Source organism: Cibotium barometz, chromosome 14 (genome assembly GCF_041138505.1).
Source record: "Cibotium barometz isolate CiBa-2024 chromosome 14, ASM4113850v1, whole genome shotgun sequence".
Lineage (NCBI taxonomy): Eukaryota > Viridiplantae > Streptophyta > Polypodiopsida > Cyatheales > Cibotiaceae > Cibotium > Cibotium barometz.
In genome coordinates, this window is record NC_141059.1 from 42,165,460 (window position 1) to 42,184,591 (window position 19,132).

The 19,132-nt window shown below is 39.6% G+C and overlaps 1 protein-coding gene across 3 annotated transcripts in view; it reads right to left on the reverse strand.

The window, feature by feature from the left end:
* The window catches only part of LOC147632041 (uncharacterized), a 46,278-nt gene extending 31,821 nt beyond the window's left edge, over positions 1–14,457 (reverse strand). The window contains exons 1-3 of one of the 3 annotated variants that reach the window (XM_086807927.1): positions 14,270–14,457; positions 14,116–14,186; positions 13,773–14,015 (exon numbers count right to left, since the gene is read on the reverse strand). In XM_086807927.1, coding sequence (XP_086664053.1) covers positions 13,953–14,015; positions 14,116–14,186; positions 14,270–14,405 — 270 coding nt within the window. In that variant the 5' untranslated portion in view covers positions 14,406–14,457 and the 3' untranslated portion in view covers positions 13,773–13,952. Of the gene's footprint in view, positions 1–13,772; positions 14,187–14,269 lie in introns of those variants that run through there. The other 2 variants (XM_086807926.1, XM_086807925.1) reach the window with 2 other exon arrangements.
* Between the last annotated feature and the right edge of the window lie 4,675 nt (positions 14,458–19,132).

Here is a 19,132-nt window from a genome sequence, read left to right on the forward strand (position 1 = left end):
GATGACATGGTTGCCTTGCCAGTGGAACATTGTAGAGGGGCAGCATAAGGATGATATATTCAAGTGCAAAATAGTAGAGTCTAGTGTTACATTTCGGTATCTTAAAGCTCATTCTACCTTATACATTCGCTTTTATTACGAACGGTGGATAGAGAAAAATAGTAGTTGGGCCCCATTGCAAGGCGGATGGACAAGTTGTTTTGCCTCTTGACATATGGGTTAGGTTTCTCAATGGTGTGGTGGAAATTGTAAGTGCAAGCAGGCATTGGAGCCTCCTAAATATTAGGGAGCGCCTCAATATCATGGGAAGCGAGGATATAAGTGGGGCACAATTCAAGGTGAAGAATAGAAAGATTTGAATGCGAATGGAGTCGAAGACCTTGGTAGATGTTGATTGGGAATATGATTGTACAAGCATGACTTAATAAGAAAGATTTAGAGTTTTTTTATGAAGTCTGTTTAGATTTATAATATTTTTCTTCGACTCTTGGGATTTTGTAAATTTACATATATAATTCATCAATGAAAAGTTTTGTCTTGTGATTGCTGTGCCTTTGTAATTTTTTATGTTGTTCTTTTAGAATTATAATATTTAGAGCTCTTTTTATGAAGCCCTTTAAGAGTTCTAATATTTTCCTTTTAGAGATGTACTCGAGTCACGAGATGACAATTATGGCACAATATCTCAAAACCATTACAAACTCATGTTTCTCAAAATATTTTCCTTTTAGAGATGTACTCGAGTCACGAGATGACAATTATGGCACAATATCTCAAAACCATTACAAACTCATGTTTCTACCTTGAAAAATTTAAGTACAAATGTGTTTTGAGTAAAAAACATCATAAAATGAGGAGAATTTCTCAATCTTTACAAAAGAGATTATAAAATTAGAAGAAAATTTACATTATTTACAATGATAAATAGGGAGGAGATTGAAGCTTTCTATTTTTTCTCCATCTCCTCTGGTTTTCTCTCCATGTCTCCCTTTGTCTCCTCTGGTTTTGTGGCCTCCTTTGTCTCCATGTTCCCCTTATTTTTGGTTATTTTTACCAGCAAACTTGAGTCCCTTCTTGGCTTTCTTGCCAACACCCTTCTTGGCACCCACTTGAGGACCACTTTTCTTTGAGGTACTTCTTGATTTAGTACCCTTGGTTTCTTTATGTGTGCCTTGTTGAGGAGCACCCTTGGTTTCTTTATGTAGAGTTCCTTGCTTAAACATGAAATGCTTTAGTGGTGAATGTACAAGCATTTTCTTTGTCTTCTTAGATGGAGAGGCTTGCCTTGGGGGGGTGGTGGAGAATCTGGATCATTCGGAGTAATTGAATTATTCAAAATAATATTGATAGCTCTTGCACACGAATACTCTACATCCAAAACTTGTGAGATCTAAGAGTTTGTCAAATTAAGAAAATTTCTCAGATTTAAGAACCAAGAAGTATAGAAAATAAGTTAAAAAATTAAGTAAAGATTTACTACAAAAAAAAGTGGGTTTTAAACTTAACCTACACTGCTATCAATCTCGATATATTTAGACCAAAGATATTTCCACACATTGGCAATAATATGCCATCCACATGAGGTAGAATCTTTTTGTAAAGCCACTAGCTGATTCAGAAACTTATACTTTGCCTCCTTTTTCAAATTTGGATATTCATCTTCAATAGCCGCAATAGCTCTCTTACATGCCCTATTAAAAACTAAATTTGAATCTAAGGAAAAATAAAGTATGAAGCTTAGAAGGAAGATCAATATTCAAGTTATTAAGGAGAACTACTTACAATTTAATCTGCCCATGCATGCCAGTTAGGCTATTCATGAAAATAACACTCATTCATAGAAGATTAATAACACAAGCACACCACTGTCCACTGGGAAAAAGTAAAAGAAATATTTAAACACAAGCACTCATATGTCAAATATTTAAACACATAGGAATCATCAGTTAGAGATGAACCTCTCTACCTATGGCAAAACAACAAAACCTCTCTACCTATGGCAAAACAACAAAACAAATGTTCTTATTTTTCATCGGCTTAAAATAGGCTGCCAACTTGGAAGTCTTCTTCTTCATATCAATCAATGCATGCAACATTAAGGGATCACAAATGAATATTTCGTTGACTTGATTTGGAAGCAATTCCTTCATAAGTGCCCTGAAAGAGATTATAAAGGAAAAATAAACAAAATAGAAAATATTCTTTCATTATTAACATATGAGAAAAGTGAGAAAATAAACATATGTGAAAAATGTACTCATACCTTAAACACATGAGAACAACACTGTCATTGATCTGCCTATCCTTCTCTACAAGCATGTAAATGTCCCCCAGATGCAATATAGAGATAGTCATCCTCCACTGTGCCAACACATTGTAGATAAGCTGTCCTAGTACTTGGGCAAACCTCTGAGAATTGGCCTTCTCCAACTGCACAAGGGTCCCTATGCTATCATGCACATGTGAGACCTTTTCCTTCACCTCTTCCTCCTCCCCAGAACTCTTATCATCTGGCTGAGATTTCCTAACCAACTTTCTTTTCTTCTTGGGAGGGGAAGTAGCTTCTTCAACTTTTATATTATTTGCCTTTGATTTTCTTTTCAATGCTAGGGGAATTGCCAGGATCTTAAAGGCTTTCTTATCCCTCATTGGCAAGGGATGAAGAAATTTGTCAAATCTGTACCTCACCCTGCTAACAAGTGTCATGTCTCTGTCCATCAAAGTGACTCTTCTTGCATGGACAGCACATATGAAGCTATCATTCATGAAGTCTATAAGAAAGTCTTCATAAGCTTCTTGAAGACATGCCACTGCACTGCTCTACCATCTATAATGTCCTTGCCCTTTCATACTGTCACTTACTGTTCTTACAATTCTCACGAATGGTGCCCTAGAGATGAGAAGAACTCTTGTGCTTTCCTTATCTCAGCAACAATTTCTTTTGTCTCTGAAGGAAAGTTCTTGCCTTAGATATATTGGTTCTACCCTTTACTAGTTTCTTCTTTAATGGTTGCTTAGAAGTTGTTGCCTCTGGCTCTGGCTCTGAATCTTGTTGTTTATGAAGGGAGGGATCTGAGTAAACCATCCTCGCAGTTTGCTTTGTACGAGCGCCATACTTCCAAGAAGCGATGAAGCAAGAATCAGTCCAGGGAGCGATGAAGCAAATCCAACCCTTCGAGAAGAGTTGGATTTGCGCTGTGGAAGGAATTTGGCGACAAGGTAGAGGACAAGTCGGAGCGCTACGCTGTGGAAGGAATTTGGCGACAAGGTAGAGGACAAGTCGGAGCGCTGTCCATGGAGCGATAAGGCACATTTAAGACTGATAGGAAGACTACGCTCTCACCGTGGAAGGAATTGGGCGAGAAGGTGGGCAACGAGCCAACGCTGTCCATGGAGCAATAAGCCGGATCCAAGCACTCGACGGAAGCTGTAGTCGCACTGTTGACAGAATCGAGTAGGGTGAAGAAAACATCGTGTTCTGCCCACGAAGCGATAAGCCAGCTGTGCTATTGACAAAAATCAGAATTGCGTCGTAGAGGGAGGGTCAATGTTGCGAAAAAGTTCAGAAATAATGACGTAAAAAGTTCTCGCGCCGTCAATGGTACCCGAGAATTTTTTTTGAATATTTTCTCTTTTTTATAGAATGCAATGTCATCATTGCAAGGATGATGTAAGCCCTATGCATGGCTCTCCGATGATGATGTAAGCCCTACATGATGTGGCTGGAGGGTGATGATGTCAGCCACCCTACACATGGCATAACGGCACACTTCAATGATGTTAGCCCTTTACTTTTGTCGTACAGCCCTAACAATATCTATATATAGTCATGCCTTGTTTAAATTTTACTTTTTTTATTTCCGTCCCCCTTCCTCGCACTGTAGATTGGTTTTCGTCCTCCTTCACTCGTGCCTTCAGTTCACCGTGCGATAAGCAAATTCGCTTCTGGTCGATTCTTCATCCTCGTGCCGTGGCTTGGCTTTCGTCCCACTTCACTCGCGCCTTCAGTTCACCGTGCGATTGGCAATTTCACTCCTTTTGTTAGTTGTTTGTCCTCGCACCATGGCCAGCAATTCAAGCATGGAGCAGGTGGTTCATTGCTATGATCCTTTGGAAGATGTAGAGATACTTGAAGAGGTAATAGATTGAGCCGAGTGCCAATTAAAACCTATTCAATTTGTTAAGGAGAGGTGGGCACAATAAACTTCTTCCAGATGTTGAGCCTAGATTTAATGTGCTCATTAATTTAGAATAAATTTTTAATTACATGACAAGCTCTATGTTAGGGGAAGAGTAGGAGGCATATAGTAATTTGGTTAGTACAGAAATTATAAATGAGGGATCATCACAATATGTTCACATGTCTAGCTTTGCCCTGTCCTCATCTAAAAAAAAGAGCATGTCAAGAAGGTGGGATGCCTATTCAGAAGATAAGAGGATAAAGATTTGTCTTTACAAATGTCCTATGCACAAGAAAAAGTGTAAAGTTCTTGAGTACTACTTTGGGTTTGTTGCTTATCCATTTCTTCATGCAAACAAAGAGGACTACACAAAGGCTGAACTAGAAGTTCACAAGGGTCAAAAAGTTTCACAAGCTTCATTTGTCACATAGATTGAATATGATGAAATGAGGTTATGGACCTAGTTTCTGGTGATGAGGAGTGCCTTCTAAGCACAGGGTTTGATGGGGCAGAGTTTAAGGCATCCACTATTATTGATGGGATCATCTGTGCATGGAGAACACTTGAAATCAAACTTCATTATCCCTGGGCTGCCCTCCTTTCTTATAAATGGCAAGAATTTCATTCTTCTCTCCCACATACAAAAGCTTTATAATTTAAGGGAGAACTATTGTCTTGCAATTATCAAGTAGATGGTTGTGAATTTGCCACGGGTATACTCGATGTGGAAAATAAACATAAAGAGGAGTTTTTGAGGTTGGACACTAAGGTGATAGAGAACTTCATTGAAGCCCCTAGAGCCATGTCATTGTGCTTTGACAAAGCCAAGGAGACTGAATCTTCTCTTCCCACGGAACTAGAATTTCAAAGTCTTCAAGAGGAGTTAGGAATTACTGAAATGGAAAGAGAGCCCTTGCCCACCCTTGATCAAGGAAATGAAGAAGGCTCCATCAACCTTTGGGATGCATCCAAGTTGGAAGAGGATAAGAACCATAAGGTAATTTATCTATTCTTGAGTGAGTGAACTTATGTGATTTATGATATGATTGAATTTATGTGAAAGCCAAATTCTTTGTTTAATGTACATTGAGCATGATGATGCCGATGGTTTCCTTAGACATGGAGGTGTTGCCTGTGTAAGAGTTCGCCAAGATGCTGCTCTTGCACACTACATCCCATCTATTGACAAAGAAATCTTTATTGTCTACCACAACAAATATTCTAGTGATGTTGAAATTCCACTTCTCACACTCAAGGCACTATCTAGATATACGGGCTATTCTTTCATCCCTTACAATACACATAAGGTCATGCTGATAGAGAAGTGTGCTACTATTCATATCTTTGGATACGGTACATGATTTTGGCCTTCCAAAACCAGATACTTTCTCTATTATACTAGCTATGCTCTAGAAGATGTAAATGCACTCAAGGATTACAGTTGCAAGAAGTTTTTTGCGTTATAGAGGAAAAATGCCTAGTGAAGAGGAAGAGCAAGTAGAGAAGAGACTCGAGAGCCAGCTTTCCACTTCAGTGATCTCCTCATTCTGGCTTGATTTCATGCTACCTTTGCTAAATCACTCGTACGAGCCTTTTCTATTGATAGTTTTCGCCCAAAAGTATATCTGTAGAACCAATTGAACATTTCTTTGAGGTAATTTATATGAGTCTTTCTCCTCCATGTCGAGTGTTTTTGAAATATACTCCTCTAGCTCGGTAGTGAGATTTTTCCATTCCTTGGGTGCTCCACATATCAAGAGAACCATATTCATTCATGAAGTATGCACCATGTGCATACAAAATGTGCTATAGAAGAAAACAGGACCAATTCAGAAGCTATACTTCATAATCAAATTGATGAGTAGAAAGAAACTCATGTTTACCATATAATGCGTAATGTTGGTACCACCCAATGTATTAACCATGGCTTTTGTAAAATTTTGAAGCTCTTCTTGAAATTTTTGGCGCTCGCGTCTACAGTCGTCCTACTTTTGCTCATTAATTTGACCATCTTATTGAAGTCTGACCAAACCTTCTCACGTAGAACTACAAGGCTTGGATTGGTGTAGTCAAACGTTATACCTTTACACCCACAAGTCCCAGGACTTTGAGTTCTTTACTTTTTTTGGCCTCTCTAGAAAATGTCTTGCCTTATATCCACTCATTGACACCTGCTGGGCCACTTCATGATTTATGCCAAAGGTCTTCTTGTTGTTAACAGTAACCTGCACATTGCCACCATGGCACCCAATTGAGTTGAGTAGTTCCTCTACTTTTTGAAGAGCTTCATGTTGTCTTTACTTGCATAGTAAATGCATAATCAACATGACACTTGCGCAGACGATCAAACACATGCATGAATGCATGCAAAGTACAAAAGTGGACATTCTTGACTTCGAATGGAATTAAAGGATTCCATTCGGGGTCTCTCAAATGCCTGTTTGGCTTAGCTAGCATGTTAGCAGACAAGACACCACCAACCCAATTTCCAGCATTATCATCCACCACTGTGTCATTCTCATCATCTTGATTCTCTAGCTTCCTCTTCCTTCCTACCTTCTTTTATTTCTTATCTCTCACCATTCTAATGCACCATCGACAAGGATTTGGGGTGTTAGCACCTTGTGGACACCCAAGAAAACACTTTATTATCTTCAAGTCACCTCCTAAATGCCAGTCTATTGTATAAATGCCTTTACCATCCACTTCTAAAATTTTTTCCTAAATCTGTGCTTTAATGACATTGGTAATCCATGGTATCCTATCAAACATCCAAGCTAGCACTTCATGTGTCTCCTTCGGTACTTCAAATGTCCTAAGCCACCATATCTCTCTCTCAGATTGGACACTAAAAGAGGGAAAACTTGACTTGCAGACCCTCTCCCTATTGCTCATCTGATTGTATGGGTTTTCATTAGAACCTTCCAAAGGTAACTCAGTCTCCTGAGTCATGTTGATCTCAGTCTTTGCATATGCCATTGCCTCATTTATAAGTGTGATACTCATTCGTTCTAACCTCTTTCCTTTCACAATCTGGCACTCATCCACTTTCAACACAAAACTTACCTTGTCACCTTGCATGACAAACAAAAGTAGATAAGTTTTAGTACTTAAAAGATTTTTCTATTAGCTCCTAAAAGAATGTAAAAAATTACTTGCATTGTTTAGGCAATCCATAGAATAAGATCATAGCTCTCTAAAGACATTGTAGATCAACAAATATATTGTTAAACTCATTGTAGGGATACATAATCTTACCATTTGTGCCTCACTTTTTCCCCCAAGCTCCAATGGTTAATATATCATTGATGCAATAGTATTCTCCAATTTTGTGTTGTGCGTCATCATTCCATGTCCTCTTTGCTAGTCTTATCTTTTTCGGGAGAGGAAAAACATTCCTTGTTGTGATGCCTTGTTTTGCAAAGTGTATCTTTTAGCAATTAATGGAGGGCTTGATATCCTTTTGTGCTAATGCCCACCTCACTCGCAAGCATTTTGAACCTCCTCAATGCTTAGAAGATTGGTAATGTCATCCATTATCTCATTTGCGAGTACTTGGCGTATCTTCTTGTGGCGTGGGTTTCGAATGATGGAAAGAATGTCACGCCTCCTCACACAACTACATAACATTTCTCCAAAATCTTGAGGATCACCACATGCTTCTTTCAAAAAGTTCCTATCACAAACCAATAAAGATTACAAAAAAAACCTTAATATATTGCTTATAACAACCACAACCAAAAATACCTTAATCAAAATTACTTGCACAATAATAATAGTCAAAGAACAAAAAACAAACCTTGCTGCATGGATTCTTTGCTTGAGAGCACCACCACCAACTACGAGTTTTTGAATGTTATTGATTATTCTCTTTCACTCTCTTGCTCTCATGGGGTACTCTTCATGCGAGATATTGTGTTTTGTAGCTTCATAACATGAGTCTCTTTCTCTTTGCCTCTTTTCTCTAGCTCTACAATATTATTTTGTGTATCTTGTAGTGCATGTTGCGCACTACTCAAAGTGCTTTGTAAGCTTTGTGTTTGTGAGTGGAGGAATTGGAATCTCCATGCATCACTCATGCTTAACCTTCTACAATACCCAAGCGGCCCATTCTCACCCTCTCCAACAAACTGAATAAATTAAGGAAGATTATTGAAGGGTGGAAGACAATGCGAAGAAGGATCATTAGGATATAAATATCCATCAACCCAAAGATCCACATTAGTCCGACCCTGTTGTCTTCTTGCATGCTTCTCATGTGCATTCATACATTCTTTCTTGATTGGTGCATATTCATTCAATATGCAAATATGCAAGTCCACCTTCCGCACTCTTGTGGAATCTGAAATTTTTGTCATTCAAAAAATGGAAGAGACTATTTTGAAGTGACTCAGGGCTATTCTATTGTATTCACAATAGGGCTATTCTATTGTGAAGAGAGAGAGAGAGAGAGAGAGAGAGAGAGAGAGAGAGAGAGAGAGAGAGAGAGAGAGAGAGAGAGAGGGAGATAGACCTATTGTATTCGCAATAGGAGAAGAGAGCTTGGGAGAGAGAGAGAGAGAGAGAGAGAGAGAGAGAGAGAGAGAGAGAGAATCTTATTGTAGAGGTTGGTAGGAAACATGATGAATAATAGTAATGATTGAAAGAAATAGAATGTGAGGGGAATTTTAAATATGACTATTAAAGTGGAGTAAATAAGATTGAAAGCGTAGATATCGGTGATCCTAGTAGGGGTTTTTAATGGCTAGAAAGAGAATCCTAGTTTAAAAATTAGAGAGATCCCCTACTTTTAGGCCCAAAAGTAGGTGTCATTATGAGCTTTGTGTCCTTAAGCCTCAATAAAATTAGTCTTAATTCCTTAAAATTAGGGATCCTTACAGGGCCCTTTTTATACTTAAATGCCCCCTAATGTGCCAAAGTATGTAAGGAGAAATACGAGGATTGGACATGGTACATCCATAGGGAAATGGATAACTATCTCCGGTCTCACCAATCCGAAGTATGCAACCCTTACCTCCTCACGAAGGTTCTAAGGAAGCCATGCACGTAACATCCCCATACCTAAAGGCACTTAGGAAGCAAAAATATCACATGCCCAAGGAGACATGGAGCCACCAACAAACATTCAAGAAGAGATACAAAGCAAAGCTATTCTTAAAGAGACAAAGGAGCTTATACAGGGCATTGCCAAGGGGGTCAAAGAAGGTAAGAGGCCAAAAAAAGCCTAAAAAGATGAGGGGTAGCCTACAATAGGTGGAAGACGAGACCAAGCGCTAGCAGGAAGAGGTCACAAAAGACATTGGGGGGCCTTGTATCAACAAGCTCTCAAGGAATAGCAAGAACCATTAGAGGTAACAACCACACTTGAACCAGCATTGGGAATGGAGGGCATGAGCTTAATAGGGAAGTTACCCTCCAAGACCATAGCTCCAGAGTCGATTCTACAGACACCACCTACCAGCCCTACCACCCTTGTGTTCAAAAACCTCTCGCCACTATAGGATTCCCACTTCATATGAGATAGGTGCCACACAAACTCAGGAGGAACAACCATTGCCATAAAAAAATTTAAGCAACAAGGATGAAGAAACCACACCCGCACATCCAAAGGCTACTCAAGAGGAATAAGAAGCAGACAAACACAAGAGGAGAGAGGAAAGCCCCAGCCTCAGCAAGAAAATGAGACTAAACTTTGAAGGCACTCTAGGCACAGGATCCTTCCTAGATCATTTACACATACCTAAGGATGCAGATACTTTTCTCAAAGAAACCATGGAAGCTCTTGATAGTTTGCTCCAACTTCAATTTCATGAAATAGATTGCATGGTCTCTTCCAACTCCCGAGGATGATACTAACCCCCGCCGACTTGAGGATTTTGACATACATCCTAATTGGCGCAAGGAGTACCTTACAACAATGACAAAGTACAGTCTTCAGTACCAATGCTCCTCGCCCACAAAAAGAGTGGATCCACTTTACATGCCCATCAAAAGAAGGCTCACTCCACTCCAATTCCACAAAGCAAAGAAAATGGATTCTCATGTCTGTTACAACTTCCCTTATTTTTTTCCATCCGCATTCCAGGATATCACAAGTCAAAGACAATAAATGGTCACATGGATATGAGTGTGGTGAAGGATTCTAGATCCAGACATAGTAGCTGAAGTTGATTGTAATGCTTATTGATCAACCAAAGGAAAGGTATGATGGATTTGATGCCGAGGAGCTTTGCTTCGACATAAAAAGAGAACCAAGTGAACGAGGCATGATGCTTTATTATCATCGCCTCAGGTTGCTACGAAGCTACATGCATGTCACATTCAAGGATATGGTAGACACCGAGTTCTAGACATCACACTCAGCATTTAGAAGAACCCTTAAAAAGCTTCAATCTCGTTGGAACTTCTACAGACATGAGTTTGGTGACCAGGTCTTCCGACTTAGGTAAGAGGTTCTGAGAGACAGATTCTACATTAGGTAAGGGGGATGTTAATCCCACTTTGGATTAACAAAGATGCTCCTCAATTTGAGAACATTAATAAGTGTTATGTAATGGCACTATAAACATTGTACATTATGAGATACTGGCCCACCGAAGGCTTTAGATTAGTAAGTTTTTGGTGCCCAAGTGTGAATAAGGACCAGATGTATAAAAGGCAATTTATCATAATGAAATAACACAATCCCCATTAGTGCGATGAGAGCTCTTACTTTGTCGAGAGAGAGAGAGAGAGAGAGAGAGAGAGAGAGAGAGAGAGAGAGAGAGAGAGAGTCTGTACTCTAGTGCATGTTCCTCTTCTATGCACGTGTATTGGAGAGTGAGAGAGAGAGAGAGAGAGAGAGTCTGTACTCTAGTGCATGTTCCTCTTCTATGCACGTGTATTGGAGAGTGAGAGGAAGATTGCCTTGCATTGTGGTGTGAGTGACTCCATGGTGTGATAGTGTGGAGGTGGAGATTGGAGAAGTTGAGCTTCCAAAAGGCATCTTGGAGAGCCTCAAGGGACGTTAGCTCAAAACATTGGTAAGTACCCAATGATAGTTGTTATTTATCACTTCTTCCAACTGTGGATGTGTGGAGTCCCCTCTTGGGAGGTGTGGTAGCCTATAACATTTTTGGCGCCGCTAACCATTGTTTCTTCCATCCTCTTAGAGCTACAACTCCCATTATGTAAGATTCCCTATTTCCTTTGCATTTTAAAGGTGCATTGTGAAAAACTGTGTAGATAAGATTTGTGTGGAAGAGAAGAAATTAGAGTAGTGGTGGAAAATCATTTCAAAGAGAACAACTAAATGAGACTAAAAAGTACAATAATCTGATTGTCTTACAGTTATAAGAACAGAATTATAAGACTCCGAGATGATACTGAGTAGAAAATACTGGAAAATGTATATCAAGTAGATCCATGTATGTTGATAAGTTGAAGTGTTGTCCTCTTCTTAGATCAAGTATCTCCGACATGGGACTATCTAGAATGGAGAGGTTGTAGAAGCGAGGTAGGCACCTCCGATGCCGAGCAATAATGGCTTTGATCTAGTGATGGTGAGGATGTTGTGGTTGGGATCCTGGTGGGCGTGGCCGATGAGCACGATATAAGATGACTACTTTGTCAGTGGTGACTCCATGGGAGTGTGCGTGGCCGACGAACACGATATAAGATGACTACTCTGTCAGTGGGGCGACTCCATGGGAGAGGTCGTAGAAGCGAGGTAGGCGCCTCCGATGCCGAGCAATAATGGCTCTGATCTAGTGATGGTGAGGATGTTGTGGTTGGGATCCTGGTGGGCATGGCCCCCGACGAGCACGATATAAGATGACTACTCTGTCAGTGGTGGTGACTCCATGGGAGTGTGGTTGGTGCCCTAATGGCCCAATGGAGGAGGTATCAGGAGGTGTGTGGGCTGGTGGGTTGCTGGCGCTGGTGCCGAAGAAATCTATCGGGGTCCTCTAACTAGGTACATCATGGCTCGGTATCCTGTCTGCCGCTAAGAGGGTCTCTTTGTGTCTCCTGAGCTCAAGTAGGAATAATCCTAGGCATCTCTGATCCTCAAACTCCATGACCCTGCGTAACAACCCAAAACCCTCTCGGAAGAGGCAGTGATATCTCCCTCAGATCTCATAATAGACTGTACATCGACAAATGTAGTGTTCCTCTGTCTCTGCCTCTTGGTAGCATAGAGAGAAGCCCAATATAATAATATTATTTTTACACTTTTTTAGGATTCCAAAAGGAGAGAGAAAGTCCTTAAAGGGCCCGTTTGGAGCTTGAATTTTCCCTAAAACACTATATTAGATAATTTGGGAAAAATCTCATTCCATTTGAAAAATGGGAGCATGGTGAACTTGTCCCAAAAGTTTGTCAAAACCCCCTCATGTGACATATCATCGGAAAGATCTTGAAGAGTAGAATCTAAATCTATGATCTCCGACAAATTTGGAGTTAGTATGTTTAAGATATGTCCAAAACTATATGGAGTAATTGATTCCCAAAATGTGAGATTTTTCCCAAATTACCTAATATTGACTTCTAATGAGAAGAAAACAGAACGGAAAAGAGATAGAAAGAGAAGGGAGGATGAAATGTGGGATGCTATCTGCAAATTGTTGAGCTCCACATAATTGGACAGCTTTTTCTCTTTAGATGATGAAACAGAAATATTAATTAAATTATGGTGTAAGCATGGCACCGTATCTGCTAATGTATCTACACACACACACACACACACACACACACATATTTATTCTTTAAAAAAAGGAGAAGGAAAAGAAAAGAAGAAGACAAGAGAAAGAGAAGACGAGAAAAAGAAGGGAAAGGAGAGAAGAAGAAGGGGACTTGGGAGACACTTCAAGCTCATGAACTTTAATGGGGACATAAATTGGAGTGTAAGTAGGGAAGGGGGGGATAGATGTATTAATTTATCACAACAAATTTGGACATCAGAGAAGAGCGTGAAGAAAGGTGACATACCATGTGAATGGCCTACCCACTTTTTCTCATGTTAGCATTCACATAAATGCTTCCAAGGCTCTTCAAAAATCAATGGAAACTGTCTCAAGCCTCATAATTTGAAATCACTTCCTTAGTTCCATAATTAGGTACCCACAACCTGTCTAGAGTTAATGCAGTTGGATGGGAGAGAGAGAGAGAGAGAGAGAGAGAGAGAGAGAGAGAGAGAGATGTTTGTAGATTGTCACTTGTAGAGAGAGGTGGCAGGTGCTTGTCGTTTGTTCAGATGAAAAGATGGAGATGCAAACAATTAATACTAATTAATTTCTCAAGAGTTTGTGTTGAGAGAGAGAGAGAGAGAGAGAGAGAGAGAGTGTGAGTTACACCTATTCATATGGTACAAAACCAAGTACCTATGTCCACAAAGACGGCACAATATTTTAAGCAGGTCTCTCCCCCCTCACACTGTGTGGTTGATCATATCCTATTGTGAGGAATTTTTAAAAAAAGACTAATATTAATATATACAAAACTACTCGCGAATGCTTGAAAAAAATGTTTTTTAAAACCTTTAAATAAAACCTTTAAAATTAAAGGCAATACTTAGGTTTAACCGGGATTTAAACTTGAAAATCACTAGAAACCATAACAATGTTAACCTTTAAAACTAAAATTACAAATTTCATCCCTTAAAATTAAAAGCAACCTCCAATTCCAACTGAGATTTCTCAATTTCAGCCGAGAAATTTACGCTACAAACTGGCTTATGTGAGCAGTGCTACTCGCACCCATGGCACTCAATTCTCATATGAGCCTACAAACTGATCAACAGTAATTGGATCCTGACGATTCAACTGACCCATCTCCACCGGAATAGTCATTGATCGCCTGCGTTACACAGAAAGCATAGCGCCATTGATGATTGCAGATTCGTGTAAATTATTAAAACATTAAAATCGAGCCGCCTGCACCGATTATGGTTCCATACCGAGCGTCTTTCTTGAAGAAACCTGTCGCCGCTGGAGGACGAATAGCCCGTCCTCCTAGTAAGCGCAACATCTGCAGGCAAGCGAAACAATGATCACGGAGTCTTAAGGTTGGAATTGGAATCAAAGCTAGACACTGAGGAGGGATTTAATTACCTGATTGAGAGATGATTAATCTAGCTGCAACGGAGGGCAAGAAGTGAGGGCTGGCCATAAGCGCTAGCAAGCACCACACCACTAGTAGGTCTCTGCAAGAAGGAACACTTCGCCCACCATCGCATGACAACGCCATGCCTAGCCTTTGGAAAGACAACCCCACACTGCAGGGAGGGGTAGCAACCTGCTGCTAATATATAACCGCGAGTCATCGAAAGATTTTAAAAAGAATTAAAGATGGGATATCTATTATCTATGCTTGACTTTGAAGTTTGACGTTCTGGTCAGTGCATTAATGTACTCTAAAAATTCTAGTGCGTTTTCACCGGCAGAAATAAAGAAACAATTTTTCATAGCCTTTATTATAAGAAATACATTTCAATACATTTTAGTTATACAAGCATCTTCGTTTGGTTGCAAGGGCCAAAACGTTATACACCTCCAATAAATCCATTCTTTCTCTCTCTTTATATATATATATATATATATTTGCTACTATATATATATATGTGGATGTGCCATGTGGCAAGGTGCAAAGTAGTCTCCTTTATATATGTATAGAAAAAACAGGCATTTAATACATATTTTCATAATGAAGATCGATTGATTTACTAGTTTGATTGGTTCAACAGATATTTTATCAAAAACAATGATATATACAACCATTATTCATGGAGAGTTGGTTGACCAACCATCCTTGATCTTGAGAGTGAACTAGGGAAGGAAAAGCAAGGAAAGAGGAGGGGAGAGGAGCGGAGGGGAGGGGAGAGGGGGACCACATTTTTTAACATGACCTTTTTACACATGGTGACACCTCTTTCGTAATCTTTTATAATTGTACTAAGGGATTCACGTTTGTATGATTATGGGATCTAGACAACTTGACCTTTCTACACATGGTCGTGCCTCTTTTGTAATCTTTTATAATCGTACTAATCGGCTTCACGTTTATATGATTGTGGGATCTAGCCAACTTGTATATTGCCAGCTATGATGGTTTTTGTATATACATAAGCTTAGCACCATTAGCTTTTTGGACCCTTAGACATTGCACGAATATTCGAAGATTGTAAATATGATGCCATATATTTAAGTTATTTTGAGTAATGAGAAAACGGACAAACCCATTAATCAAAATTGAGTTTGAGTCTTCTTTCTCTCTTATCGTTAATAGATTGCATGTTTCTTCTATCTTTGATGCATGCTTATGGATTTTGTTTTTTTGTTTGATATGTTGCTTGGTGTATGCTCTCTCTCTCTCTCTCTCTCTCTCTCTCTCTCACACACACACACACACACACACACATACACACTAGTTAGCTTCTTCTCCATCACCCCCATCTTGCAAGAACCCATGGCATTAAGGTTGAGGAGATCTCTTCTTCCATAGCTCCTTCCCTCCTGCTCTACGCACTTTAGCAAGGCATGACACCTTTGGTGTTGCAAGGTGAGGTTCCTCGCTTCCCCACAAGAGGGGGTTATCAAGCTTAATAGCAGCAGCTAGAGAGACAAGCTCTACATTGACCTAGATAGTTCTTTAGCTAGTCTTAGAGTGGTTTCACATGGAAATCAGCCCTTATCATATTTGACATGTGGGGTGCTACTTGGTTGGTTGTCCCTAACCTTATACAATTCCAATAAAGAAGTATCCTTTATTTTAAAATGATAAAATAATCTCGATGTTGAGACCAGATTTGATGTGTCTTAAGAGGATGCCTCGAGTTACCAAAAAATGACACTTAAACAAGTTAAACATTAGCCCTAAGTTAGCTTAGAGTTTTGCTCCTTATAAAAGATAATGAAAATTAATTTCATGTGCTCCTTGAAAGCTACAAAGACCATGTTGGGAAATTCGAAAAAACAAATCAAACTTTGGAAAATTTGAAAGATAATGAAAACTAGCTTCTTCCTTGAAAGATACAAAGACCCTATTAGGAATTCGAAATAATCTTCAAAATTTTTGAATTATCTCATTTTTTTTTGTTAGCCTTAGGCCCAAGATCCTCCCATAGTTACTATTTTTCACCACTCATAGAGGTGCCCCACCTCTAGAATGCTCGTAGTAGGTGATGCCGTCGAGGAAGAACCTTGTAGGGTTTGAATCGAGACCTCCTAGTCCTAAGCAAACACCTTCATGATGACACTACAAGAACAAAGGGCCTCTAGTGTCACCATGTAGCATCAGTTAGGACATTTGGGGAAAAAAGTGTCGGGAGTTTTTAAACTACCCAGCGACGCTTAGCACAAGCATTTGAAAAATTGTGACACATAGCGTCACAATACACATAAAATTGGATGCTATGCGTCAGTTTTAGCGTTATAGATGCACCATAGATTTTCCCTCTACGTAATCCTACCCACCAAGAGACACACTCTCTCTCTCTCACTCACTCACTCACTCTCTCTCTCTCTCTCTCTCACACACACACACACACTCTCTCTCTCTCTCTCTCTCCCACACATACTCTTTCTCTCTCTATCACACACACACCCACTCTCTCTCACACACACATTTGAAAAGATGCAGTGGAGAAGAGAGCTTGAGCTCTTGCAAGCACACACACACACACACAAACCCTAGAAGAGAACACACAAGATGACAAGCTGAAAAATTATTGTTCTTCAACAAAAGAGGTCTACCAAAAAGATAAATTGACTAACACACATACTAGAGTATATACAAGCGGTCCATAATGTGAACACGCTAAAGTGGAGTGGGTAGGTGTGGACTAGTCGGTGTAGTCCAGTTGCTTTAGAATCTCTGGCGAAGATATGTCGGTGCTTGCTACCAAACCTCGCTAGTGATTTAAATGTTGAACGGTCATACAAGCACTTTGTGAGTGTCAGCTCATGTTGAGCTTGACATCTCAACACTCCCCCTCAAGCTCAACTCCAACTTGTGAACTTCGAGCATATCTCAAAATCTACAGAGCTTCTTAGGTCCCAAGGCCTTCGTTTTAAGATGACACCAACCTGATCCGGTGTGTTCATGTAGGCCAAGTCAATGTCACCTACCAAGACTCTCTCCCTGATGAAGTGATAATGTACCTCAATATGTTTCGTCTACGCATGGGAAACTGGGTTCCTAGCCAACTGTATATTGCTTAGATTGTCACAATATATGACAACCTTTCTCTCCACATGCAACCCCAAATCAGCAAGTAGCTTATGTAACCAAGCTACCTCACATGCTGCCACCGCAGCTCTTCTGTACTCTGCCTCTGTACTCAACAAGGCAACTATGGGCTTCTTCTTCTTCATGTTGCTCCATGTCACAGTAGCACTCCCCAATGAAAACATAAACCCACTTGTAGATCTCCTATCTACAATACTACCAGCCCAACCTACATCTGTGTACCCATATAGCTCCAATGGTACACCTACTGCATAAAACAACGCATAATCAATAGTGGACCTCAATAACGAAGTGTGTGTCGCACACTATCAAAATGTGGTTTGTGTGGAACCTGCATTGTGGAACCTGCATAAACTGGCTCTCTAAACCAATAATGTAACTCAAATCTGGCCTACTAATCATGACATAGATCAAACTCCCCACAATCTTCCTGTACATAGTGGGGTCCTCCAACACATAACCTACATCCACGCAGTAAGCTTGCCATTTTGATCTAATGGCAATGAGATTGGCTTACAACCAGCCATCTCATACTTGGACAATATGTCCAATACACATTGTCTCTATGTGATAGCCAAATACCATCAAGTGTGTGAATGACCTCAATGCCCAAAAAGTAGCGTAGATCTACCAAATCCTTCATGTCAAACTTCCTTTTGAGAAGACTTTTCACATGCTCAATCTCTTCCAAGTTGTCACCCCCAACAATAAGATCATTTACATAGATGGTGATGATCACAATACCCTTATTACTCTTGTGCACATACAAAGAGTGATATGCATCTGCCATATAAAAACCAATAGAACTCAAATTTAGGAATTTTGGAAAATGTGCATAATTTTGGGACAATTCTTTGTTAGATCCAATACAATGTTTATTGTGTGATATACAAGATTTATTATTGGATGTTCTCAACAAGCATTTGAATAATGCAATATAATTTATGTACTATTGTATATTTGTAACAAGTATATATGATGTTGGTGGGATGTAAATTTGCCTGCACACACACACACACATGCACACCAAGAATTAAGTTTGTTTATATCACATAGCCTCCAATTGACCATCAAACACAGAAACTTTAACAAAGAAAGGATATTCAATGTAACTTTAAGTTGTAAGAAAGACTAGGTGATAGAATTAAAAAGATCACCATCTGTATTGAATCAAAATTCTTGAACAATGGGTGAACCATAAATCTAAAAGCTTAAGAAAGCCTTACAATCTGAAAAATGATTGAACTATGAGATTGGTAGCTTCATACAACATTGCTAAAGGATTACGAAGCTAGTTGCCCATGTGCTAACAAATCATTCTTGCTCAACTGCACTGACGTGTGATGGTGCCTCACTTTCATGTTGATTCAATTGATTCTGTTTGGCCTTGAGTATTGTAGCCTTTGGAATCTTGATTTTCTCTGGAAGTCATCCACCCTTGGGCTTCCATGCCCAAATGATGCAGCTAGTGTCTTCCCACCCAGTGCTAAGGATCATTTCTGTTCTCTCGCCAATACTTGTTCTAGCAATCCTTATAAACCTCCACATCACTTGCATTCTTCTTCTTTGAAATTGGTGCCCAATATTGTATCTGAACTTGTAGGTAGTTTATCGAGTTGTTGTTTTGATCAACATCACTTGTTGTCACTCCCAACCATATTGGGTAATTTGCATCACAAGGTTATACAAGCACAAAATCTCCTTTAGACACATCAAGAGTCGGGTTG